This window comes from Xenopus laevis, chromosome 4L (genome assembly GCF_017654675.1).
Source record: "Xenopus laevis strain J_2021 chromosome 4L, Xenopus_laevis_v10.1, whole genome shotgun sequence".
NCBI classification, from domain to species: Eukaryota; Metazoa; Chordata; class Amphibia; order Anura; family Pipidae; genus Xenopus; species Xenopus laevis.
The window spans coordinates 31,623,176-31,649,587 of NC_054377.1; the positions used below are offsets into that span (position 1 = coordinate 31,623,176).

The 26,412-nt window shown below is 37.2% G+C and overlaps 2 protein-coding genes across 5 annotated transcripts in view; both read left to right on the top strand.

Annotated features, from left to right (window-relative positions):
- The window catches only part of sipa1.L (signal-induced proliferation-associated 1 L homeolog), a 36,728-nt gene extending 19,645 nt beyond the window's left edge, over positions 1-17,083 (top strand). For 3 of the 4 annotated variants that reach the window (XM_018257723.2, XM_018257724.2, XM_018257725.2), the window contains 9 exons: positions 978-1,775; positions 6,827-7,101; positions 7,202-7,360; positions 9,855-9,921; positions 10,270-10,381; positions 12,602-12,700; positions 14,644-14,704; positions 14,795-14,861; positions 16,132-17,083. In XM_018257723.2, the coding sequence (XP_018113212.1) occupies positions 978-1,775; positions 6,827-7,101; positions 7,202-7,360; positions 9,855-9,921; positions 10,270-10,381; positions 12,602-12,700; positions 14,644-14,704; positions 14,795-14,861; positions 16,132-16,302 (1,809 nt within the window). In that variant the 3' untranslated portion in view covers positions 16,303-17,083. The remainder of the gene's footprint in view (positions 1-977; positions 1,776-6,826; positions 7,102-7,201; positions 7,361-9,854; positions 9,922-10,269; positions 10,382-12,601; positions 12,701-14,643; positions 14,705-14,794; positions 14,862-16,131) is intronic. The other variant, XM_018257726.2, reaches the window with a different exon arrangement.
- Positions 17,084-23,588: 6,505 nt separating this feature from the next.
- The window catches only part of ltbp3.L (latent transforming growth factor beta binding protein 3 L homeolog), an 85,504-nt gene continuing 82,680 nt past the window's right edge, over positions 23,589-26,412 (top strand). The window contains exon 1 of the mRNA XM_018257727.2: positions 23,589-24,569. Coding sequence (XP_018113216.1) covers positions 24,326-24,569 — 244 coding nt within the window. The 5' untranslated portion in view covers positions 23,589-24,325. The remainder of the gene's footprint in view (positions 24,570-26,412) is intronic.

The following is a 26,412-nucleotide window of genomic DNA, read 5'->3' on the forward strand; positions in this document are numbered from 1 at the left end:
TAGAAGGCTCTGATTAAAATGTCCCATAGACATTTTATCTAAATAATCCAAACAGTACCATGTACTTGATCCAACTGAAAATATAATGAATCCTTATTGGAAACAAAACCAGCCTATTGGCCTTACATGATTGTCTAGTACACATAAGGTATGAAGATCCAAATTATGGAAAGATCCATTATCTGGAAAACCCCAGGCTCCGAGAATTCTGGATAACAAGTCCTATATCTGTACTAGCATTTATACCCTGATGAGTTACATTTAAAATCATGCAGTCAAATGGACAACTCATTTAGCAGTCAGCAATTTGTTGATCCAGAATTACTCATGTCACAAAAATATTTTATAATGTGCCATTCAGATTTCCCAGTGTAATTTGGTAGGGGCCTATTTGGCAAGCATTTTAAATATATTCCATATCTGAATAAATAGAGATCAGTGCAGTTGAGCCATTTGAGTTGATTATGTAAATTTAATTTAGGCCAAATTACAGTTTCATATCTTGATTATTTTGGGCTGATGTTTTAACCATTTTAAACCATGTTCTTGGAAGCTTAAAGGCATTATGATTAGCACCACAATGAGATTTATTCCATTTTTTTTTTTGTACCACAGAGGGTCATAGGATATGTATTATAATCTAGAGCTGATGCACTTTAGAATACATTTCCTATGCCCCTCTATGAGACATGCAAGAGAAAGAAGAATGGAAAAAACTCATTTCAAATCTTTCTATAAGGTAATGTGAACTATTGAAATATTGAGCAGCTGGAAAAATATTTTTTTATTTCATACCAGGTGACTGTTATACCACATGCTAATAGGACAGGGGGGGGCTACCTTAAACTAACTATTAACTATTAACTATTGAATGGCACCATGCAGATAAATCGCTGAAAAACCATGCTATGCCATGTGCAATTTGTATCTCTCATATGCCATTTACCTTCTTATAATACCAATTTCATTTTCCCTAGCTGCTTCGGAAAAGGCATATTGGCAATGACATTGTAACTATAATTTTTCAAGAGCCAGGAGCCCTACCATTTACACCGAAAACCATCCGCTCCCACTTTCAGCATATCTTTCTTGTGGTGAGAGTCCAAAATCCATGTACTGCTCACACCACCTATAGTGTAGCTATAAGTCGTTCAGCTGACACACCATTCTTTGGCCCCCCATTGCCTCCCACCAACTTTTGTCACTCCCCTGAGCTCAGAGACTTTCTGCTTTCCAAAGCTGTAAATGGCGAGAATGCAGCTGAACGTGGTGGCAAGTTCTTAGCCATGGCTACCCGGACAAGAGAAGAGTACTTGAAAGACCTTGCTCGTGACCATGTTACTACTGCTACTCTGGACTCTTGCTCATCTAAATTAGCCATTTTGGGTCTGTCCAAGAAACGTGACCGAGCAGGCAGCACTGGCACTGGAGACAAGGCTGGAAAAAACTCTCGTTGGGCCAACACAGTACCTCCTGAATTTCACAGCCCTGGAGCACTTGTATGGCCAGTGAGAGCCAAAAGCTACTCAGTCCCTGATGGTACCTACTTGCTGGGCATCTCTTCTGAAATGCTGGTATTGATAGATGTGCAAAAGGAGAGAGATATTGCCATAGGTTTTCACTGTTCATGCAGAGATGTTTTAGGATGGACATATTCATCAAAAGGAGGGTTGGACCTTTACTATGGGGGAGCTGGTAGACTTGAACTCTGTCCAGTGGCTGGTAGTGATGCAGAAGTCGAAGAAGAGGTGAATCATATTGTGAAGAGGCTTCAGGTAAGAAAAAGTGAAAATATAGTTGAACAAATGCTTAAAGGAAAACTATACCCCCAAAATGAAAACTTCAGCAACAGATAGTTTATATCAAATTAAGTGGCATTTTAAAGAATCTTGTCATACTGATATATATATATATTTAAGTAAATAGTGACCTTTTACATCTCTTCGTTCAGATGGTCTCTGTGCTGCCTCAGAGATCAGCTGACCAGAAATACTACAACTGTACCAGGAAGAATGGAAGCAAAAGACAGAACTCTGTCTGTTAATTGGCTCATGTGACCTAACAACATGTATAGTTTGTTTAGTATGTTTGTGTGCAAGTGAATCCTACGATCCCAGGGGGCTGTCCTCATTTTTTAAAATGGCAATTTTCTATTTATGATTACCCAATGGCACATACTACCAAAAAAGTATATTATTATGAAAATGGTTTATTTACACGAAGCAGGGTTTTACAGACCTAATTTGTTTGAGGGGTAGTTTTCCTTTAAGTATTAATGATAGTTGGTCAGTATTTTAGTATGGATAAAGCAATGAGCATATATTAGTAAATTAAAATAGTACTTCTTTTGAGAAGGCTCCTGTGCATGTAGTACTAGCCTGTGTGCCCATGCTTGGTTTGCCATCCTTTTTTCTAAGCAGTCTCAATAAGTGATGTGGTGAATTGTGTGTCAACATAAAAGGACAGAACAAGGAAATATATTATATTAGTAAATTTTACACTATAACTCTACCCAGCCTAAAGATACAGTTGTTGGATGGGCATTCCACCTAGAAAGAGCCCTCTTGTTTAGCATTCATGTTGTGTAACAATACAAAATAGTATTTAAGTTATCTGGGTTGCCTGAAACTACAATAAAGTACAAGTAGGCCAATCAAGCATGTAACAATAAAGGCTTTTCCTGGTGTTTTAAAGAGAAAAACTAATTATTATTATTATAAATTATTATAAATTGTTACAAAGTGAGTCTGGTAACTGATTGATGGAAACAGGAAGAAAGGTGAGATTTTGAGCCAATAAGATTTAAAAGTATGAAGAACCAGATGGCATTTACCCAAGGTAGTAAAGGAGTTTAGCTCTGTTCTTGCCAGCAACATTAATTGAAGGGGAAACAGCACAAAAATTAAAATCTCACGGAGTAAGAAACTTTGAAATATAATGAACTAAAATATAAATGTTGTATTGTTTCTGAAATATCCAGTAATTATTCAGTATCCCCCTCTCTTAAAGCATTTTCATGTTCTTATTATCAAGGGCTAGTTAGTTAGTTGTATTAAATGTGTTTGAAAATATATATATATGTAGGTATGGTTGTTTTGTATGCATGTTTGTGTATGCGCATATATATATATATACACACATTATGTAAGCTTGTGGGATCGACAACGGACAGTTTCAGGCAGTTTATTTACTGACCATTTCTTCATACAAAACACCAACCATAAAATTAAATCCTGTCCACTGGGCACTACCTTCACACATTTGATGAGTTTCCTCCCTAAACTGGGCCCCTTGTGCACTACCAGTAAAAAAACATAAGTTGGGGTCACCCCTAGACAATACTTATTTGGGTGATTGCTGACTTTCCTCAGTTGCTCAGACAGACAGACTCGCTATCACAGGCTTCCTCTGCTCCTTGCAGTGGCAGGCAGCACCTCCGCCCCCCTTGAGAGTTCCTCACAATGGAAAAATCACCTTTTTAAACATTTATCACATTTCCTTAGTCACTCTACATATATCTATCTTTATATTGTATAAATGTATAAGTATGTGAGAGAGAGAGAGAGAGAGAGAGAGAGAGAGAGAGAGAGGGAGAGAGAGAGAGAGGGAGAGAGAGAGAGAGAGAGAGAGAGAGATAGAGGAGAGACACGGTTGTAAATGTGTTTTTTTTTTTTTTTTTGTTTTTCTCTGTGAAGGTTGTTGCCTAATGTGGGTTGGTGGTGATGAAAGATGCACGGAAGGTTGAACATGATAGGCAGTTTGAATGATTTGCGCATCTAAGCATGAGCATATAGTAGAGTGTACTGAAATCCTCTCATATATACACGTTTTTTTTTAATTTATAAAACTGAAAAGTCGAATAAACCTACACTTTTTATACTATAAATTAGCAATGCTTAATTTTTATTTACAAATAAAACCTGGATATACTTTACAGTAACTTACACTCATTACTATAGTAATCATATAATGGGTAAAGAGAAGAGAGCAAGCTATAGAGTATAATGATAATAATCGCTTCCCTAGAAAACCCTGCGCAGGAGCTTCTGTTAACTTAAAACTGCACCAGCCCAAGGTACTCCTGTAGAGCGGTGCAATGTAATCTTCCATGCTTCTTTTTGCTTGTTGGGTGCATACGTGTAGTAGAGTTGTAAAGCAAACTTTAAGCAAAAACAGTCAGCTTTTATTTGCTCTACTATGTATGATTTGACTTGGTGCCACTATCGAATGAATTTGGAAAAAGAAAATCAAGATGTGGTGCTCGTGATGTGGTGTACCCCAGGCGAGTTCAGTTAACAGGAGCATTGGCCTTAGTATCAGATAAGCTATTATAATCACTGGGGAGATGCCTAACATTTGGCACTCCTCAGTGTTTTGAATTTTCCTCTAAGCATTCCTCATTAAAAGGAGACTCTTTGTCTCTGCATGACTTATGCATTGTATATAATATACTACTCCTAAAGTGATACTGACACTAAAAATTTTCTTTTCAATATAAAATTAATATTAATCTACATTAAAGGTTGTCTATGGGTCATATTGATCGTTTTTTGCTGATAGTTCTGATTTTGTAAGTAATTGCTACTTGAAGTTCCTAAACCTGACTGTTTTGCCAAGCTGACTGTCTCTTCTCAGCCTGTCAGTTAAGAGTTTCTAATGCTAACCGACTATTGCTGCACAAATATGGCAGCCCCCTCATAGAGGAATATGGGGGTAGGAAAGGTAATGTAAAAGCATCACACAAATACTTGTATGGCAAAATTATAAATAGCATTCAAAACAATATTATGACAAACACAAAAAAAGGTTATTTTCTGGTGTCAGTATCTCTTTAATTCAAATGCATGTTTTTATATTATTTCCAGGTACTGTCAGAAGAAGGTTCAAGTTATTTTTTTCTCATATAAAATTAGGCATGTCAAGTTTAAAATGCAGGAAGTTTGCTAAAAAATTGCAGGAAACTATTATATCTCAGGAAGTTAGTTCAGTAGTAAAATGCTGGATACCACTATTGTTAAAATGAAGGAAGAATAATGAAAAATAAGTTGAGTTCTTAAATATAGGAAGTCAGACAAGTGAATGTGAATCTCACAAATAAAGAAGTATAATTTTACAACCACAGCAGCTTAAGAAGATGTAATGGTTCTTCCCTTCCTGTAAATCTACTAAACTGAAGTGAGAGTTCAAATCAATTCCCTATTGTTACTATTTTCATATAAAGAAAAGCACTGTTTGGCTCAGCAGCTATTCAGTGCAGCATACTTACTAAGTGAAAATAGTTTCTTACACTATCATTTTCATTTTGGGTTTTATGAATTAATTAATTAATGAATATCCTTGTTGCCTGTCTTAGACTGGAAGTAGGTATTACTTAAAATAATTAATCTGCAGCTATTATTATTGTACATATTGAATTGATCAGCCCTACTCTAAATGCAGTGCTGGCTGCATTGTGCATTGCTGCATCCAGAGGAAGCAATAGGTGTTCTGCATGCGGGCATGTATGCCCTCAAACCACCTCCCCCAACTTGTTCTTTTAGCACATGTGCAAACTATATAGTGCTAGTATATACTGTATATAGTAATAAGTCAAACCAACTGGACTTGCTGAATTTTTCTTTTTTCTTAATAAAGTTTTGCTAGTCATCCGACTTCTCAATTAAGTCTCATGACTAGTAAAACGTCTTAAAGGAAAAAGAAAAATACAACAAATCCAGGTGATTTGACTTATTACTATATATATATATATACACACACAATGACCTGGATGACTGAGAACCTTATACTGAAGGCGCATAACTCGGATTCTTATTTGGATAGAGACACTATATGAAAGAACTGTATAAAATCTTCTTTTATTATTTAAACTTCATTAAAAACACAACAATCCGGATAAGCAGAGCAGGGGAGTGCATGGCTCAACGCGTTTCGTGACTACAGCGGTCACTTCATCAGAAGCTTCTGATGAAGTGACCGCTGTCACGAAACGCATTAAGCCATGCACTCCCCTGCTCTGCTCATCCGGATTGTTGTGAAGTGACCGCTGTAGTCACGAAACTTTTTAATGAAGTTTAAATAATAAAAGAAGATTTTATACAGTTCTTTCATATAGTGTCTCTATCCAAAGAAGAATCCGAGTTATGCGCCTTCAGTATAGTGTTTGCCTTACCTACGTGACCATAGTGGAACGCTTGGATGCTGTATAGAGCTCTCACTCAGTCCCATATGCTGACTTCGTTTGTGTGCACTTTTAAGCTATATGACTGAGAACCTTCACAGACATATAAAGTGCTGGGGATGCATGGCTGGATCCATGAGTCCAACAATCTTATCAACCTGATTTGTTCCAGTGTGTGGGTAGCCAAATTTGGGCAAAGATATGGTTGTTTAGTGACCTTAGCAAATGAGCAGGTCTTTACATGAATGGCCAACTTAAAACAGCATAGTAAAAAAGATTATCATTTATGTATAAATGACATATTCTTGTGATTTAGATGCCCCTAAATAGTTTTACCTTGCTTCAAAATTCAACATGAAAGTTACAACAACGCTGTATATTATAGTGATCATTTAGGGTTCACTTGGACAGAAGTGCAAGGACATGTAATAATCATTTTTCTTCCTCTGATAAAATTCCTTACACTTTCAGAAGTGTCTTTCCCAAACATAAAGAAAACTGTTATTGATATGGAATGTTGGAAATGTTTATGACAATAACAGTAACAAATAAAAAAACAAACAAACATGCATTTTGTGGTATTTGAAACCATGACATATGACATATTTTGGTTATACAGTGTATGTACATGTATTTTTTATTCTTTAGGTTGTATCTGGTGGTTGTGAGACTCGGGAGATACCACTTCTGCGAAATGGTCTGGGCCAGCTTGGGTTTAAAGCAGACTCTGAAGGATTTGTGACAGAGGTGGAAAGATTCAGCATGGCTGAAACTGTTGGACTTTGTCCTGGAGCTCGATTAGTGGCTATTTGTGGCCAACCCTTCTGCTTGCTCAGCCCAAATGATGTTCGTTCTCTTTATCTAAGTGGCAAGAAGGTTACAGTAACCACGTTACCTCCAGATGAAGCAGGAAAACCACGCAGGCAAGTGCATCTGGGAATTACCGAGATTCTACCAAAGACAAATTTATGTAACTTTTGTGTTGTATTGTTTTTAATGTATATACATACTCTTTATATTCAGGAGTTTCTCTGAACTGTATGTGAGATCTATTCAGGGTCAAAGAGTTCTAAAGCCAATATTAATGGAAGATGACAAGGAAAAAGAAAAAGCTAAACCATCCCCAGAGGCCCGAAGCCTCTTGCGTACTTTATCTGTACAAGAAGAGAGAACTGAGTTCAGGTAAGAGCATTTCTTGCTCTTTATAGGTATTTCCTGTAATTCAATGTTTGTTAAAAAGAGAGAATTAGATTAAAACCTCTATTTAAAGGTACATCAATAGGCCACTGAAGATGCAGTTCAAAATACAGTATTTCATATCATTTATATGGTCAATATTTCCTCCTCCTTCTTCTTCCATTTTAAATAAACGGACAATCTCTTTATATGGATGAGTATATTTGATCTGCTTTCTCCTGTATAATGTGAGGGCTTATTTACAAAGAGCCTAGACAGAAGAACAAAACACCAAGGGGTGTACAAAATGTTTTGTCATTAGTGAAACATAGCACTAACAAGATGTTAATGAAATTCCTTATTTTCTATAGCATTTTAAGAGTCATAAAGCTCTGAACCTTGCCAATTCATTTCACTTTTTTCATTTTAAAGAAAAATTATGTGTCAAACTGCAAAAGGGGAAGATTCACTTTACATGGAAAATGTATCTTATGTTTTATCTAATACGATTTTCTCACTAAATTGAATTTGACCTAAAAAAGTAAAAATAACCTACATTTTTTATTGCATTTTTTTATATTTGGACCTTTTAATAAATGACATAACATTTGTGATTATTGAGAAAATGTTTATTTGTGGTTTCAAAAACCTCTAGAATCACTAAACTGAAAATATTGATAAATGGCTGTGTTTCAGAAGAGGGAAAAGAAGCACACCACCATATTTTGGCTCTTGCCTTTTAAAGTATTTATTACAGCAGAAATTAAGCACAAGCTTTCATCGGAACAAGCCCTTCCTCAGGTGCAATACACACTTAGGGGGTTATTTACTAAAATTCTAATTTATGTAATATTATTTAAAAAAAAACCATGACCGAACTCCCATTCCAGATTTTAGCTTATTTATTAATAAAAAAAACTCGATAAAATCCAGCAAAAACTCAAATCACTTTTTTCAGTTTTTTTCCCAAATTGCTAGAATTTTTCGAGTTTTTGTATAAAAAATTTCAGGCTAATCCCAGCGCAGACGACAAAAACTTCAAATTGAGACAGGTGCCTCTCCCATTGACTTATACGGACCTTGACACATCTGAGATTTTCTGATTCTGGCTTTTTGCAGCATCTGAAAATTTACAGGGGGGCAACAATAAATCTCGAAAAATTTTAGTTTTTTTTTTCCTTTAAAAATGTAAGTTTTCTAGTTAAAAACTAAAGTTTTTCAAGATTTTAACATTCAAATTTTAATAAATAACCCCCTTAGTGAATACAATGCATTAAATACCCTTCACACCATGTGATCACAGCCTGGGATTGAATGCACCCTATGACTACAAGAAAATGGTGTGCCGAAGATCAAAGAGTTATAGAATATTGATAAATGGGCCTTTATGTGTGGGCATTTTTTGCTGACATTAGTGTGGGTGACACTTGGGCATGCAGTGGGTGTTTTCTTACATATCTTCTAATTGCATGCCAATCAGATAGCAGAATCATTTGTGTGTGAATACAGAGTGATAATATAACCTGGGACTAAACACAGCAGTTTGCAAATAGTTCATAGCAGAAAGTCATATTATTTGCAGCTATGTCATGCAAGGCACAACAAAACTGATTCTTAGTGATAATTAGTTTGGCAGACATTGTTTTAGTTTTAATGGATACTAGTTTGTACCTTGCACCACAAGTCTGCTTAATAGGAGGCCCCTTGTCTTACTCCTTCCATTCATCACAACCTTTGTATCAACTCACTGGTGCTCTCTTTATTTTTACTCCCTCTTTCTTCTATGAACCCATCCTGACCTTACATCAGGAGTGGTTCCCTGCATTTTGAGAGCCTACATATATACTTATTTGAGTTCCTATTCGCGGCATATTTACAGGGGGGCAATAATCATAAAGTCAGCAGGGACCTAGGACTCGAGGGCATCCACAAGCACATTCAGTGACACAGAAGAAGAGTGACTTCTTGTCATCCTTTTTGAAACCAAAATAGATATGTAGACAGATACAGGGTTCAAGAAGGTTGACAACATCATTCCCTTGATTTACTGCAACAAGCAGAACCCACACACTCCTGCATTTCTGTACAGACTCCCCTAGATGATAGGAGTTCCTCATATAGTATAACACAAATGTTAAAGGACCTGTGCATTTTTTTTGGGGGGGGGGGGAATAACCACAGATCCTAACAGCCCTTAGGCCCTTAAACAACTACAAAATATGTTTTGCAGTTATTCTTCTTTTCGCAACTCTAATCTATGACATAACTATAAATTACTGGGCCTCGTAAAATCATTTTATCTGTAAGTGTCTCATTAGGCTACCGATAACTCCTGCCCTTCCTTCTCTATCAGTAGCAAGGTCTTGTTTCCCCTATTTCAGCCTCTGGGCTTTGTATTTCAGCCTCTGGAACAGGTACTAATATTTCAAACAGGACAGTGTTATTATTTTTTTAGGAAACTGCTTATTCTCCAAATGCAAACTGAACTCTATTTTTGCAGGTATAATAATTCTGATCTGGCTCCCCCTGATGTCATACCTCAACCTGACCCTGTTGCAGATATCCAGGTAAGAGATATATAGATTGTCATTTTCTTAACCTTTTGGTAAAATATACAATTTTGAAAGACAAAGCGATATTGTGGCTAATTTACTAAAAATCCAGCATGGTGCAATGTGCAAAGAAACGGGTGCAAAACCATGCTTCTTGGCTCATATGGTTTTGCTTGTAGCTCTCTGAGGTGCAACTCGTTGGCCAGTGCAGCCTGCACCTGCCTCTAGTACAGATGTAATTGTGTACGGGCCCCTTATTGCTCCAAAACATGCTCCTGTACTTGCCAGTGGTAAATGAGCCCTGTTATAACTGTTTTGAAAGGATAAAAACAAATTGTGTATTTGTTATTTTTATCTGTTTAGACAGTGGAAGCCTCCTCCCTTGCATCGAATAATGAGGTATTTGAATCAAGCACCCTCAGTGTAGAAGGAAGTTTCAAAGAAGCTCCATCTTTTCAAGAACCACCTAAAGAAGGTAAATTAATTTAAAATATTCCACTTTTACACTGACATCTTTTCTTTAAAAGCTTCTGGCAGGAGGGCTCCAATGTGGAACACTCCGCTTTGGATCCAAGATGATGGCACCCATGGCCAGAGACCAGGGTTCAATACCCGAATATAGGTCCTTCTTGCTGGGTGTTGCTAATTTGACTTAATTCTGGTTCTTGCCCTCCTGCTTTGACTCTGACCTTGTTACTATCTGCCTGCAAACTCTTTTATCCCTTCAGACACTGTGAATCAGATTTTTAACAAGCAGCTTCCTCCTTGGTCCCTACACCAATCTTCCTGAGCCGTTATGCCTGACAGGTTCTCTCTGTTGCTTAACCCTTTCTATGTCTGTTTTGAACAGAATTATTTTTTACATTGGCTTAAGTATAGATTGTCCTGTCAAATTTTGCCTTCTTTGCACGAAAAATATTTTCTTAATATGGTTATTTATTTGTTTGTACATATTTTGAGCATTTGAACCAGTCACTTGTTTGCCTATAATATACTTTCTTACTGCAAAATGTAATTGGACAATATCCTGCCAATATCATTACCAATTAAATGTTAGGCCAATTGATTAGTTGTGAGGAAATTTATCCAGCATTCATCTCTTTTTTTTTTTACTTTCTGGCTTTCAAGTGAGCAAAAAGGTGAAAAAAATGTAATCAAGTTGAATACATTTTCTATAGACACTGTGGGGTCCTCACATTGTACCCAAGCCTTGTGTGATAGCTGAATGCTTTTTTGAGACAGGTAGATTCAATGTGATTGGCAGGAGGGCAAAGTATAAGAATTAAAATAAAAAAAGACACACCATGGATAATATTTTAATTAAGGATAAACATTCCTGTAATACCTGCATACATTTAAAGTGGACCTGTCTCCCAGACATAAAAAGCTGTATAATAAAAGACATTTCCAAATGAAACATGAAATGCAAAATCTTTTTTATTTTTTATTAAAGCATTAACTCATTTAAAAATATTGCCTGCCCCTCCTCTATGCTTTAGGCATAGATAAAATAGGATTTGGAATATTTTTTTTCGTGTGACGGTCCCCTTTAAATGGACAGCATAGCTTTAAGGGGCACATTTACAAAGCTCGAGTGAAGGATTTTTTTGGCTACTTCGACCATCGAATGGGCTACTTCGACCTTCGACTACGACTTCGACTACGATTCGAACGATTCGAACTAAAAATCGTTCGACTATTCGACCATTCGATAATCGAAGTACTGTCTCTTTAAGAAAAACTTCGACCCCCTAGTTCGGCAGCTAAAAGCTACCGAACTCAATGTTAGCCTATGGGGAAGGTCCCCATAGGCTTGCCTGCGTTTTTTTGATCGAAGGATATTCCTTCGATCGTTGGATTAAAATCCTTCGAATCGTTCGATTCGAAGGATTTAATCGTTCGATCGAACGAATAATCCTTCGATCGTTCGATCGCAGGATTTGCGCTAAATCGTTCGTTCGACTTCGATATTCAAAGTCGAACGATTTTAGTTCCTGGTCGAATATCGAGGGTTAATTAACCCTCGATATTCGACCCTTAGTAAATCTGCCCCTAAATGTAAATAATGAGATAATCAGCTCATCTTTAATTTAATTAGCTTTAATTTAATCTTTAATCAGCTTTGCAGATAATACATAGTAGAGGGTCTGAGAAAATAAATGATTAAAAATGTAAAAAAAAAATCTAGCTTCAAAATGTATCTACCATCTGATTTGTAGGGTCAGTCGACAAAACTAGAAAAGAAATCCAGTAATATTAGGTTGAACTCACCAAAAAATACGTACCTGTAGGTGAACATTCGCCAGACTTTTCACTGTAGAGAGCAGATATTCACTAGAGGTTTGAGGAACAGGCAGGCATATGAAAAAAAATTATAGTGAAAACAGGATCTGTATTTTGGAATGAAATAACACAAAAAAAAGGGTGTGGGTATTTTCCAACAAATCCTGGACATTCACGTTCATTTTGTGTGAAAACATAGGTGTAATTTATGAGGAAAGCACAAAGAGTTCCGCCTGTATGTTTCCAGCTATGCCATCCTAACTAGGAAATCAATGAAAGTGCAGTGAAAGTTTGCCTGTGAGAATGTATATGGCATGTAATGTGCTTTATGTATAAGCAGCCATGTGGGCTTGCTACAGGAGTTCCCTCATTTTATCCTCTATATTTAAGACTTTCTGATTCTCTTTCTCAGCCATGTCACCAGTTCCCCCATCTATTGAAGATGAATGGCAGAGTATATCGGATCTTACCCTGGCCTGTAACAGCATATTGGAAGCCATGTCTAAAGAAGGTGATCACCATGCATGACTGTAATAAATCAAATGTATTACTTATTATAAGCCCTATTTGTTGTTGTAAAATGTCCAAATAGATTTCAAGCCTCTCTGTAATTCAGCGCTACTTAATCTTGCAGCCTTTTTTGTTTCAATATAGCAGTTAAATGTTGTGGTACAATGTGACATTTATGCATTGGGATATACACAATTGTTTAGTGGCATCCAGCTAGTTGGATCATGCAACACCTTAAAAAGGAACAAGGAGACACGTGGCTATATGACTGGATTAACAGAACCCAGTTTGGGATATACACAGGGGCAAATTTAAAAGAATCACATTTTTTAAGCAAAAATTCGCCAAAATGACAATTCGCAGGGACATTACCAATTTACTAACAGGCGAAGAAGACAATTCACTACCGAGAAAGCTCAGTGCTAGAGAAGTTTCGCTCCATTTTTACCAGGTGAATTTTCACTCATGCAAACAATGATTAATCCTCAAATTTAGCAAAGTGTAAACTTTCCAATACGTTACTCTTTTCACTTAAAGGAACAGTAACACCAAAAAATGAAAGTGTTTTTAAGTAATGAAAATATTATGTACTGTTGCCCTGCACTGGTAAAACTGATCTGTTTGCTATAGAAACACTACTATAGTTCATATAAACAAGCTGCTGTATAGCAATGGTGGAAATTGAAAAACGAATATATGGCACAGGTTAACTAATGGATAACAGATAACACCATTAGACAGACAGAGCTTATCTGCTACCTGCTGTCTAATATGAGCCTTTTCTCCTTTGAATGGCTGCCCCATTGCTACACAGCAGCTTATTTAAATAAACAATAGTAGTGTTTCTTAAGCAAACACAGCAGTTTAACCAGTGCAGGGCAACACTTCATTATATTTTCAATACTTTAAAACACTTTTATTTTTTGACGTTACTGTTCCTTTTAGTCTATCCGCCAGCTCCTACCTTGATAAGATGAAGTTACATCCTTAACATTATTATGTCAGTGACAGTATAGTGTATCCTGTATTACAAAAAAGTTATAAAAAAGAAAAAAAGCTGGAGTTTTTTCACATTTTAATGTGGGATTATGTTTACAAGTTGTAACTGTTAAATATATGTTATTAACACTTTTTTAACCATTTGAAGCACATGCCACTTTTTTTAGGATAGGCTCATGTTTAGGACAATAGAGGATCTATTTTGTCTTTATTTTGCTTCCTTTGACATTTTTAATAATAAGTGGCCACTTCCAGCAATTTCACGGACAGCACTAATAAATACATATATATGACTTATGAACCCACCATATTCAAATTGACGTAAGTGTAAGTATGTTAACGAAGTTTGCTAGGAAGAAAGCCAATGCGTTCCTATGCAATACTTTGTGTAGCTGCACTGATGCATGGCATCAGCCTGTCTACAAATACAAGGAGCGGTTTCTGTGCAAAAAATTTATACTTATACATCTATGCTCCAAAATCTGCTCCGTGTATCTGGCTCCCCAGCTGGTGGTACCATATCTCACAGATGCCTCTTTTGCACCCTGCCTCAATTTCGTGACACTTTATAGTTCAGAATACTGAACACCCTTGATAAGACCAGGATTTTGTCCTGCAAAATGCAGTATAGGCTAGTTATGAAATGGCTCTGAGAATTCTAAATATTCAAACACTAGGCTTTCTTTCAAAAATCCATGAATTTAGCATTAGCAAAGCCACAGGGCTGAAATTATTTATTTTACTTGATATTTATGCTTTTTTCACAAGTAAACATTTACCTTTGATGTCCACAGCTAGTCTGAAAAAGCTTCATTATATTCAACTGAGTATAATAATAATTCTGTGAAATCATATTAAAAATAACGAGGCAGTCTGTCAGTTTAAAAAAATTAAATTAAAATTATATGTGCTTTTATACAGTTTTTCTTACTTGTTTCCTAACAGGACAGGAGCTGGAGGTATCTAAAGAACTGAGGCCACATATTCCATCCTCACCACCATCAGGGTAAGGAACAACAACATTTTCAGTTCAGCCTCTTTGACTATAAAGTTCTTTAACTGTAAGAGAAAACCCTCTCTCCTATTTCCATTGCAGTAATCTTTCTTACAAAGTCACAGAGCTGGAACTACAGCTAAAAAGACTGCAGGAGGAACTGAAGAGGGTGAGAAACTTAGGTGCCCATTTATTAAACCTCGATTTTTTTCTGGTCAAGGTTTTTAGTGGTAAAACTCAAATTTATAGAGATTTATCATACCCCAAAGCCTCTAAAAATCTGAGTCCAAAAATACGCCATCTCAAACCTGTCGAGGTCAGGTAGAAGTCAATGGCAGATGTCCCTGAAGTTGTTTCTTGACATGATGTGATTTGCGCTTTATAATCTGAAAAAAAGTCAGGTTTTTCGTCCGGTAATCCAAAAAAGACGAGTTTTGCAGTGAAAACTTGATCGAGTTTCAATTGTACAATACGAATTGACAATCAATTTTGTTGTGCTGCTTTGTTACAATTTTTTCAAGAAAAATTTATTCGTGAATTAGTTACATTCGTGGAAGAGAATTAGGTTGACTTTGTTTTCATTAAAAAATAATAGATAAATTTGAGCTTTAATAAATCAGCCCCTTAGAGAATAGAATAATGAAAAGCATAAATACTAGAAGACATTTGTTTAATCATGAATCCCTAAAACAATTAGCTTGATCATCCTTTTGTTCCTCCACAAGCTGTGCATTAGATCAGTGCAATTTGCCCTTGCATTTGAGTGACTAAATCACACTGTTCAAATGACAGCAATACCAGACAGTCGGTAGAATATCCAGATGAAGACAGTAAGGGAAAGGTCACACATAGTAGATTGTCTGTTTTCTTCAATCTGCTTTTGTTTGTAAATAGAGGAAAGAGCTTTCATGTGCTCATCCCCATAGCTGTATTGACAGGTCCAGCATCAGCCTGTGTGGAGCTACAGATATTGGTGCTTGCATACCACTATACATGCCCTTGCCCTAATAGTAAAACAGTAATTAAGACTAAAGTTAGAAAAAGCAATCTAGCAGAGTTAAGTCTGAAGCAACTGGACTTTCTGGATATCAGGTTTTTGGATAATGTATCTCATACGTGTATAAACTTAGAAAGTCCAGTTGCTTTACACTTAATTCTACTAGATACTGTATAACAATAGCAGACACCAGGACTGTGAGGGACTGGAGGGGGGGAGGATATATATTAGTAGAGACATCACAGGTCATGGAAATGTTGTTGGTGGGCCCAAAAAGGGACTAGGAGAACTTTGGAGCTAAAACTACACCCCTGCTGACAAGGAATCATAATGTATGCACAATATTAGATGAGGGGATAAGAAAAATGTGTCTAAGGTTTATGCAGAAATAAACTTATGCTATGCAGTGTTAATAATTGCTACAAAAATTCCTTTATAATAGGAGCAAGAAGGCCGAGCCCAGCTTCAAGCAGAAGTGCAAAGTCTGAAGAGGACACAGGAGGAAGCTTTCACTGGAACCTTGCCCCATGGGGGTGGAGCCAAAATACTCAGGGGTGGTGCCACCAACTGTGAAGAACTATCCAATGACTGTACAGAAACAGCCAAGGACTGAGTGTGTTTGGGGCTGGGACTGGTGCAAAAGGATAAGGAAAAGTTATGTCATTAAAAAGGATCAATAACATTTATTTTTTGGCCACCAAACAAATGATACACTTAAAGCATAAAACTGCCAGAAGTAAAAAAAAAATAGTCAGAGAAGAATTTAACGATAAAGGGTTAGTCAGAAAATATGTGACAAAAGAGTGACAAAAACAAACAAGCCTTTGAGTAGACAGCGTGGCTGCTTACTGTGGGTTATTGAGAAGCAAATGATATGCAAGGTGAGAAAAGCAATCAGAAAGTGAAGAAAGAGTGAGGACGGAGCTGATTTAATAATCAGAAGAAAGAAACACAGGGTAGTCAAGGACTGAGGGGAACGAAACATTTATAGTTTGAGCAATGATAACCTTGCTCACTCTTATTTCAGGGAGGGTTTTTATTTTTAAACTGTGAACGGGTTTAATAAAATGATTTGCAAGCATATTTTGCAGAAGGTTGCTCTGCAAGAAAAGTATTAACAGAATGATGCAGAGCTATGGTCAGCGCTATACTCTGCAAAGGTTGTATTAACGCAGCTGAACTGGTAGAAGGATGTTCTGCATTGAATAACTTTGTAAATATAAATGTCTTCCGGCAATTTTAAACTTTCCAGCTACAGTTAATGCATTCCTGGAACAACAAAAGGGTAAAATGTATCTGTATGAAGAAAAAAGTTTAAATTAATAACTGCAATCAATAATGACTGCAGATTGAATAAATATCGGAATATTAAAGCTGTATAAAATTTGACTAAACAAATGGGATTATTGTGTGATTCATTTTTATATGGATACTGTATATATATATAGAGAGAGAGAGAGAGAGAGAGAGAGAGGGAGAGAGAGAGAGAGAGAGAGAGAGCAATGAATGTAAAAAGTATATCTTAGTATCATAATATATATATATATATATATATATATATAGATATATAGATAGATATATAGATATATATATATATATATATATATATATATATATATATATATATATATATATATATATATATATATATATTTATATATCCTCCAGTGGGCAAGCGCTCTGCATGTAAATTTTGCCCCGGGTGCATGCTAGACATTTAAAAAAAAGACCAGCAACACAGAGATATCTTGTGAAAAAGTAGAAAGTGTATTCAGATTAGCATGAAAAGCCAACGTGATGTTTTGGTCTAACCCCTTATTTACAGGAGGCCATCGTCCCTTTTAAGCAAACAATGTTTTAAATAATTTTTATTTCTGGATCACCATACCTTAAAGCTAATAAACATTAAACCCAACAGGACTGTTTTGCCACCAATATGGATTCCTGGAGCTTAGTAAGTATTGAGTACAAGGTACTGTTTTATTACTACAGAGAAAAAGGAAATAGATTTTCAAAATTATCATTATTTACTTAAACTGGACTCTATGGTAGATGGCCTTCCCGTAATTCGAATCCTTTTGGATATTGGGCTTCCTGATAAAGGGAACCCATAACAAAAGTGGTGTAAAGGTGATACCTTTTTTGGCTATGTCAGACTTACCGATCACGGTGGAACCACTGACGTTGAGGAAGACAACCCGTACAGCTCCCTCACCAGTTCTATCCCCAAATAGGTACGGAGGGAAGCCAGTGAAGATGACGTATGGGAGCCTGTAATCTAGCTGGATACACCGATCTGTAGTGTGACTTCGGCGCTGGATAACGTGACTGCAAGAGTACAAGGAACACAGGATTAATGGCGGTCGCCACAGGAAGCGAAGATCTGTAGTTGCGGGGGAAGGTTCTAGGAAGCACCTTGATGTCAGACGAAAACAGGCTCAGGCGTGGAGACCAGCAAGAGTTGAAGATCCGCTCAAGGTTAAAGATTGATCACGAACTTCACAGCGCGGAGAGATTAGGCAGGCGTTCCAAACGATAGAGTAGAAGCACACAAGGCTGGATATCAAGGGGTTAACAGTAGTGGAAGCTTCAGACAAGCAGGGTCGGCAACAGTAAATCACAGTCTCTGTATCAAGGATAAGTGTAGCGGAGTGGTCAGAAGGCAGGCAAGGTCGGCAACAATAATCAGTCCAAAGCGAAGTATCAAGGGTTAACACAGAGGGATAGTCAGGCAGCAAGCGGAGTTGGAAACAGAGATTCAAGTCCAAAACAGAGTTCCAGGGGTTAATGCGGAAGAATGGTCAAACAGCGAGCAGGGTTGGCAACAGAGGTTCAAATCCAAGCAGGGTTCCAAGGGTTAATACAGTAGAATAGTCAGGGTGCAGAAGCAAGTCAAAAACCAAGTTCAATATATATAAGAGAGTAACTTACTCAAAAGTAGCCAGGAAACACGATGTCCGAGCACTGGAATTCCCCTCTGTGCAGACTTAAATGGAGACGCCTGCGTCATCACGCTGCACCGCCTGGCTCCCTGGAATCAGCGCGGCGCCCCATCGTGACGTCACTGACACGCATGCTGGAATGCACAACGCTGGAGTCGCAGAGCGCCGAATCCTGCGGTGAGTACCTGACAGGCTAACTAAGATAAAAATCATAGCAAGCTTTCAGAACATTTCAGTTCCTTTTTCATAGCTGATTACAAAGAAGCTATGATGACTCGGCTATATACAGTATAAGGGCATGCTTCCTAACATTGGAGATAAATATCACCAGTGAGGTTGCCCATAGCAACCAATCAGCAATTAGATTTAAACAGTCGCTTACAAGTTAGAAAACAAAAGCAAAAATCTGATTGGTTGCTATATGCAAAATCAATGAAAATGTTTATCTTCAATGTTAGTAAACATCCCCCATGTCTCTTGAAAGCTCAGCTGTGCCACTCCAGTTCAGGTCATCAAATATCATTGCCATAGATATTTGTCTGACTTTTCTCTTTAAAGGGATACTGTCACAGCAAAACATGTTGTTTTCAAAACGCATCAGTTTTTTCTGCACTGAAATCTATTTTTCAAAAGAGCAAACCGATTTTTTTATATTTAATTTTGAAATCTGACATGGGAGTAGACATGTAAATTTCCCAGGTGCCCTCAATCATGTGACTTGTGCTGTGATAAACTTCAGTTACTCTTTACTGCTGCACTGCAAGCTGGAGTGATATCAGGATCAGGAAAAATGACCTGAGATGGCTGCCTACACAATAATATTACAACTGAAAAAATACACTTGTTGGTTCAGGAATTACATTTTATATGATAAAGTGAATTATTTGCAGTGTAAACAATGTAATTTAGAAATCAGAATTACAATATAAAAATCATGACAGAATCCATTTAAGTGAGGGGTCTCCATAGCTCATAACATTACTGGTACTGCTGTATTAACCATAGTTTCAACAATGTATACAACAGCAAATAATTGTCACTCCCAAATACTATAATATCTGACCTTCATGATAAGCTGCCAGTATGTAGAGCAGTGATCCCCAACCAGTAGCCCAGTAGCTCGTGAGCAACATGTTGCTCTCCAACACCTTACATGTTGCTTCCAGTGGCCTCAAAGCAGGTGCTTATTTTTGAATACCAGGCTTAGATGCAAATTTTGGTTGTATAAAAACCAGGTGTACTGCCAAACAGAACTTCAAACTAGGTTGACAATCCACATTGGGGCTAACAAATGGACAATCACAACACATATTTGGCACCCCAAGAACATTTTTCATGCTTGTGTTGCTCCCCAACTCCTTTAACTTCTGAATGTTGCTCAAGGGTTCAAAAGGTTGGGGATCCCTGATGTAGAGTATGCAGAAGAGCATGTGCATCACACATTTATAAAATTGGAGTGTTGTTTTTGAACATCTACAAGATGAGTGAGAGCTGTCCATACTGTAAGTTAAAGAAATACTGACACCAGAAATTAAACCTTTTTTTTACATCTATCATAATATTGTCTTTGCATGCTTTTTATAATTTACATTACTCATCTGATCCCCATGTTCCTTTCTGAGGGGGCTGCCAAATTTGAGCTTCAGCAGTCTGTTAGCATTAGAAACTGACATGTTGAGAAGGGACAGTCAGGTGGGCAAAACAGTCAGATTTAGGAACTTCAAGTAACAATTACTTACAAAAGCAGCCCTTTCAGTAAAAACGATCAACATGAGCTATAGGTAACTTTTGATGTACATTAATATTTTGAATAATAATTTTTTAGTGTCAGTATCACTTTAAGTGCAAAGAGGGAAGCCCCAATTGATAAACCACCAGCGTTATACCCTTGACATACTTTATACTCACACAGAGTTGAAACTAAGCTCCCAGCTGCTTGAAAGTATACAGGATATGCCTCGAGTTTGTATGAATGGTACTGTTTCTTAAAAGTGCCACCTTATACCACCCGACCGGAAGGAGAACTTTTATGAACAGTACTCTTCATAATACTCTGCCTTCATAATACTCTGCCTCTGCCTAATTTACTTGTTTTAATGTTAATTGGTTTATTTTCTTACATTCATTTTATTGATGAATTAATAGACTATGAAATTTTATTTTTAATAGGTATTTACTATTGATGTAAAGTGAGTAGGCAATCATTTTAATATAAGTGATTTATTAACTATTGATGGACTAGAAGGAATAAAGCTTGTTTTGCTTTGTTATAATTAATCAATTAAATTTGGGTGGTGCTGTTGCCAGTGGGCCTCCTGCTCTTTCTCTAATCCTAGGATTTGATTTTGAACCACTAATACTATAGATATAAAATGTAATGAGGGGGGAGAGGGGGGACAAGTGTCCCGGGCCCGGGGGTGATGGGGGGCCCAGCAGTGCTGCACTTTTAGAAGAGCCGGGCCCCCCTTGACCGCTCCACAGCCGTGCCTCTGCTAGCGAAGTCCCGAAGAGCCAAGTACTGAACATACGAAGTCCTAAGCAGCGGAAAGACCCAAAATCACGAAAGGAGCCGACACTGAAGTCCTTAATCCCCTGGCCACCAATGTTTTATTTTAATAATCTATAGGCCCCTGCCACCAATTTTTTTAAAACTTATAAGGGGGGCCCTGGCGCTAACGTTTTTTTAAAAAAAAAAATATTTTTGGGGCCCCAATTTTTTTTAACTTGTAAGGAGGGGCCCTGACGCCAATTTTTTTTTTTTTTTAAAAAAAAAATATTTTTGGGGCCCCAATTTTTTTAACTTGTAAAGGGGGCCCTGGCGCAAAGGTTTTTTAAAAAAATTATTTTTGGGGCCCCAATTTTTTTTAACTTGTAAGGTGGGCTCTGGCACCAATGCTTTTTTAAAAAAAAAACTTTTATGGGGGGCCCTGGCATTTTTGGTTTTTTTCAATATGTGTGGGGGGATTACTTTTTTAGCGCTGATGTCTGTGTGGTCTTTTAATTGTGATGTGAAGTGGGTGGGATCAGGGGTGGGGCTTGGGTGCCAGGGTGGGTGGGGCCTGGGCACCAGGGCCCTGTGATTTCTAATGGCGGCCCTGGTAATGAATATAAATATTTATTATATGCAGATGATTTCTGCTTAACAATACAAAGCCTTTAACTAGTTTACCTAACTTTGTTTAGACCAATATTATCAAGTTTCCAGCCTGAGAGTAAACATTAATATCCCTAAACATCAATTTGAATTTCATTTAATTAGTTATATAACATCACAATAGTATGCAGTGCTTTACAAGATGTAAACACACACATGGTCTATATAAATATATAGGTGCTTAGGCTGTAGTGTAACTACTGTAGATGTTCTGGGCTCCACAGCAAATTCAATATAGGGCTTAAAAACTTTGGTAAGTTCTACCAAGATAAATTGAATTTGCTAATTATTTAGGGTGTTACCAGGCTCTCTATACTTCTCGTCCCTCCTGCAACTGCAGGGTCTGCTTCTCCTTTAGTTTTGTCCCTGGTGCTAGGTTTCAATTACACAACTGGAAAGAGGTCCCTGCTCTGGAGAGCTTAAAATCCATGAGAAAGTGGAGACAGGCAGAGACAAAATGGGCAGAGCATAAAGTGTGCGAGTTAGGGTGTACCATTGCAGAGGAAGACCAGCAGAATGAATCATCTAGAAAGTGATCCTTATGTTATGAGTTTTGAGAATAGAGTTAGTGTAGGTGCTTGTCTGATGCAGGTCATTCCAGAGCCATGGGGCAAACGGGGAATGGTTTTGAATACGATTTAGCTCTTGTGGTGCAAATTATGCTCAATAGATTGTCCTGATGCCGAATGTAAGGACTGGGAGAGAGTGTATGATGAGGGTATCACCTGTAGATACATATATACAGGTGAAAGGTTTAATGTGAACCTGCCTTGCACATGTCACTTTTTCTTATGCCCAAGTAAGGAACGAAGATCGGGAGTGGAGCAAACCATCTAATACAATTCATTGCCTGCATTAACTCATGTCTTTCCCATTTTTTCCCATTTCTTCTTTTTTCAATTTTTTGTATTTTTCTTTTTATATTTTATTAAAATTTTTCACTTTTTTTGTAATTTTTTTCAGTCACTTGCTAAAATCACTATTTGTTTATTGGACACATTTTTTTCACTCATGGAGGAGATTTTTTAGGCATTTGAGCACAAACCAAATATAAAAAAAACACTAAGGGTGTCACAAAAACATTTTTTTGTAAAATACTATACTATATTATCTATATTTCTGTTTTTCCCCTCAATAATCTGCGGTTTTTGAGGTTTACAGCAGTCCAATCTTGGATATTGTTTCTTGTAAACTAAAGGCAAGGTGATGTTAAATTTAGGGGCAGATTTACTAAGCTCGGGTGAAGAATTCAAATGAAAAAAAATTCGAATTTCGAAGTATTTTTTTGGGTACTTCGACCATCGAATGGGTCAAATTCGATCAAATTCAATTCAAAGTAAAAATCGTTCGACCATTCGATAGTCGAAGTACTGTCTGTTTAAAAAATACTTCGACTTCATACTTCGCCACTTTAAACCTACCAAGCTGCAATGCTAGCCTATGCATTGCCATTACCTTTAAATCAATATTACTGTATGTATCTGTATCTGCTCTAATAGATGGAAACCTTGAAAGCCACAATTTGACCTTTAAGTTTAATAGGAGTTACAATTCAACTCTGATACATTTGAGATAAAGCAACAAGTTTTATGCCAAGTTTCTGGGATTCTACTTCATATTTCCTTCCTTTCTAATCACTTCTTTGTAGTATTTCTTCTTCCTTTGTTGCTAATTCTTGTCTGCATTTTTCTGTTTGTCTGTCTCTGACTCTCTTATACTTTTTTCAGTCTCCCTTTCATCCCACCCCTCTCTGTGTTTGGCTCTCCTCCCCTGCCTGCCACAGTCGCTCCCTCTCTCCCCCTCCTCCGTCTTCCTGTTTTCTCACTCCGTTTTTCTGCTGGCTGCTCTCAGGACACTGCTTTCATCCGGAAAACTTTCTTCCTAAAGCCTTGGGCTTTACATTTTCTACAAACATCCCGTTACCTTTACTCTCCTTAAACCTCAGTATTGTATTTCACTTTCTCTTCTTTTTATATCTATTCATATTTTAATTTTTTCCTTCATTTCTTCTCGTCCCATTTTTTTCTTATGCACGCGAGGAAACTCGATACACAATACATCACTTATACACAAAAGCTGACGCTAACGGAAAAAGCTTCTGATATGGCTCTTAACACATAGATTACATACACCGGAGAACAACAATTTGGAACTGATGTCTCAGTAATAATATACATCAAAAGCTTTTAGCTAGAAACTACATAAAGATAAAACTAAAACATATGCATACCTAAAAGCCACACATATACCCTACAACAAAAAGAATATAGATGCAAAAATATATAGACATAAACAAGACATTTAAAAATAGATACTTGGCCAAGTAAAGGAGAAGACACAATTGTATAGATATGCAGTGACTCAAACCTATAGAGAGAGAGGCGAAATACAGCACATTTGTAGCCTTGTACACTTAAAGAGCAGCACAAGGCTAAACAGAGTCTTTCATTCACAAACATGTGAGTGACACAGAACACAGGAACACTAGTGCAAATGCTCACAGACTTAAATATACCCAGGATACAGTTTGTGCTAGGACAATGTACCCTACTCGTATCTTCTCCTCTCTTTGTCTTCTGTTTCTCTGGCTAGGGAAATTCTCTTGCCACATCACCCCTTCTGGAACCCGAGAACGTTTCAAGGTGGTGTTTGCCCCATTGGTATGTAAAAGAACATGTCAGAAAGGCTATTGCCATGATGTATGCAAACCAGGAAGCAACATGACGCTGATAGCAGAAAATGGGGGATCAGCAGACACCCTAACAGGTTCTGGATTCCGAGTTGGTAAGTACTGTATGTGGCATGTGAGTGACACTGCCTTACAGCAAGAAGTAGCTATAAATATGTGCCTTTGTTTTTTGGCACTCAAATAATCCTCAAGAGTCTAATCACAAAGCCATTTCAACCTATGGTATTTTAGCTGGATTAGATTGTAATGATAGATCATGTCAAATGCAGGAAAATTGGAGTATGAATAAGAGTGAGCATGTAGAGGACACACAGGTAAACACAGATAAAACTTGGTTACCAGCAAAGTACATTTTCCTGTATTCCATAGTTTGTGTAACTTGTATGCCAGCTCCTTGCCCCTGGCTTCCTGTCCTCAAGTGCAACATCCATAAAAGCTGACTACTAAAGTGACTTAAAGCTGATGTACACAACGCAATGCACAAGTGAAGAGGTGGTTTTAATTATTTTCTTAACATTAGAACTCATTTCCAAAAGCAATCACAAGTGCTAAGTGCAACTTTTTGACAAGTCACCTTGTTTTTTGCCTGCTAAGCATTTGTCTCAGAACTCTGGCATAATAGCAGTGCCTGCTAAACAGCATATGCCAGGGCCCAGGTATCAGTCGGCTCTAATACTCATTCGTTCATTTTGCCTTGCATCCCTGTATCTTTATCATTCATCTTTTCTTTGTGAGAACAAAAAGGAGAAATAGATAGAAGGCTAAATGATAGAAGGTAAAAAGAAGACACTTACGAGAATAAGGAATTTAGTTAAAGAGAAAAGGAAAAATGTGTGGCTAGTGGGCCTATGGTCTTAAGTTTTCTGGTTGGCCCCTGGCATCCCAGTCTGGCACTATGTGAGATGGCACAATAAGGGCTTTTCATGAATCATGCACATAGGCCCATGTTTTCAAGTGGGTATAGCATCACTTCCGGCACACAAATGCACATGGTGTCAGGAACGGCATTAGTGTCAGAGTCACCAAAATACAGTAAATAACATAACTATAAATACATTTTCTGTCTGTTCTAGAGTTTAGTACTTCTCTTTGCAAATGAGTCCTATAATAATATAATAATACCTTAAACAGATAGCTAATGCAAAATACCATTTTCATGTCCATAGCTAGAGCATGAGTCAGGTGATTTACATTTATGTGTATTGGGAGGAATAGTGATATTGGGGTTCTTAGATTAGGTGCTTAGTGGAATTAGTGGTCCTGGATGTGATTTGAAAATGTGTTTGGTTTTGTGGTCCTAGACTCTATAGCAGGGCTGTAAATGGAAAGTGTTTTTATGGCAATGTGTTCTGCCCATATTAGAGTAACCCAGTAGCATGCCTTGCTACATTGCAATTTACAACTATAGTGACAGGTTTGGAGAATCTCAATGTTTTCCTGTGTCGAAATTCTGAATATGGTACTGCATTCTGAGACCCATTTTATTGTTGAGTATTGTTCTTATTGTTTCCCCTTTAAAGGCAACAATACACAAACAAATTAAATTGTACAACCCGAAGAAGGGCGGCCCGTTGATCCCAGCTCATATTCATATATTATGGATATCTTTCTATTGTTTTGTTAATTCGTGCAGACAGTCCCTCATATACTATGTATGTGTATGGCTGTCTTTAAGGGTTGTTCACCTTTGAGTTAATTTTTAGTATGATGTAGAGAGTGATATTCTGAGACAATGTGCAATTGGTTTTCATTTTTTTATTATTTGTGGTTTTTGAGTTATTTAGCTTTTTATTCAGAAGCTCTTGAGTTTGCCATATCATTAATCTGGTTGCTAGGGTCCAAATTACCTTAGCAACCATGCACTGATTTGAATGAGAGACTGGAATATGAATAGGAGAGGCCTGAATATAAAGTTGGATAATGAAAAGTAGCAATAAC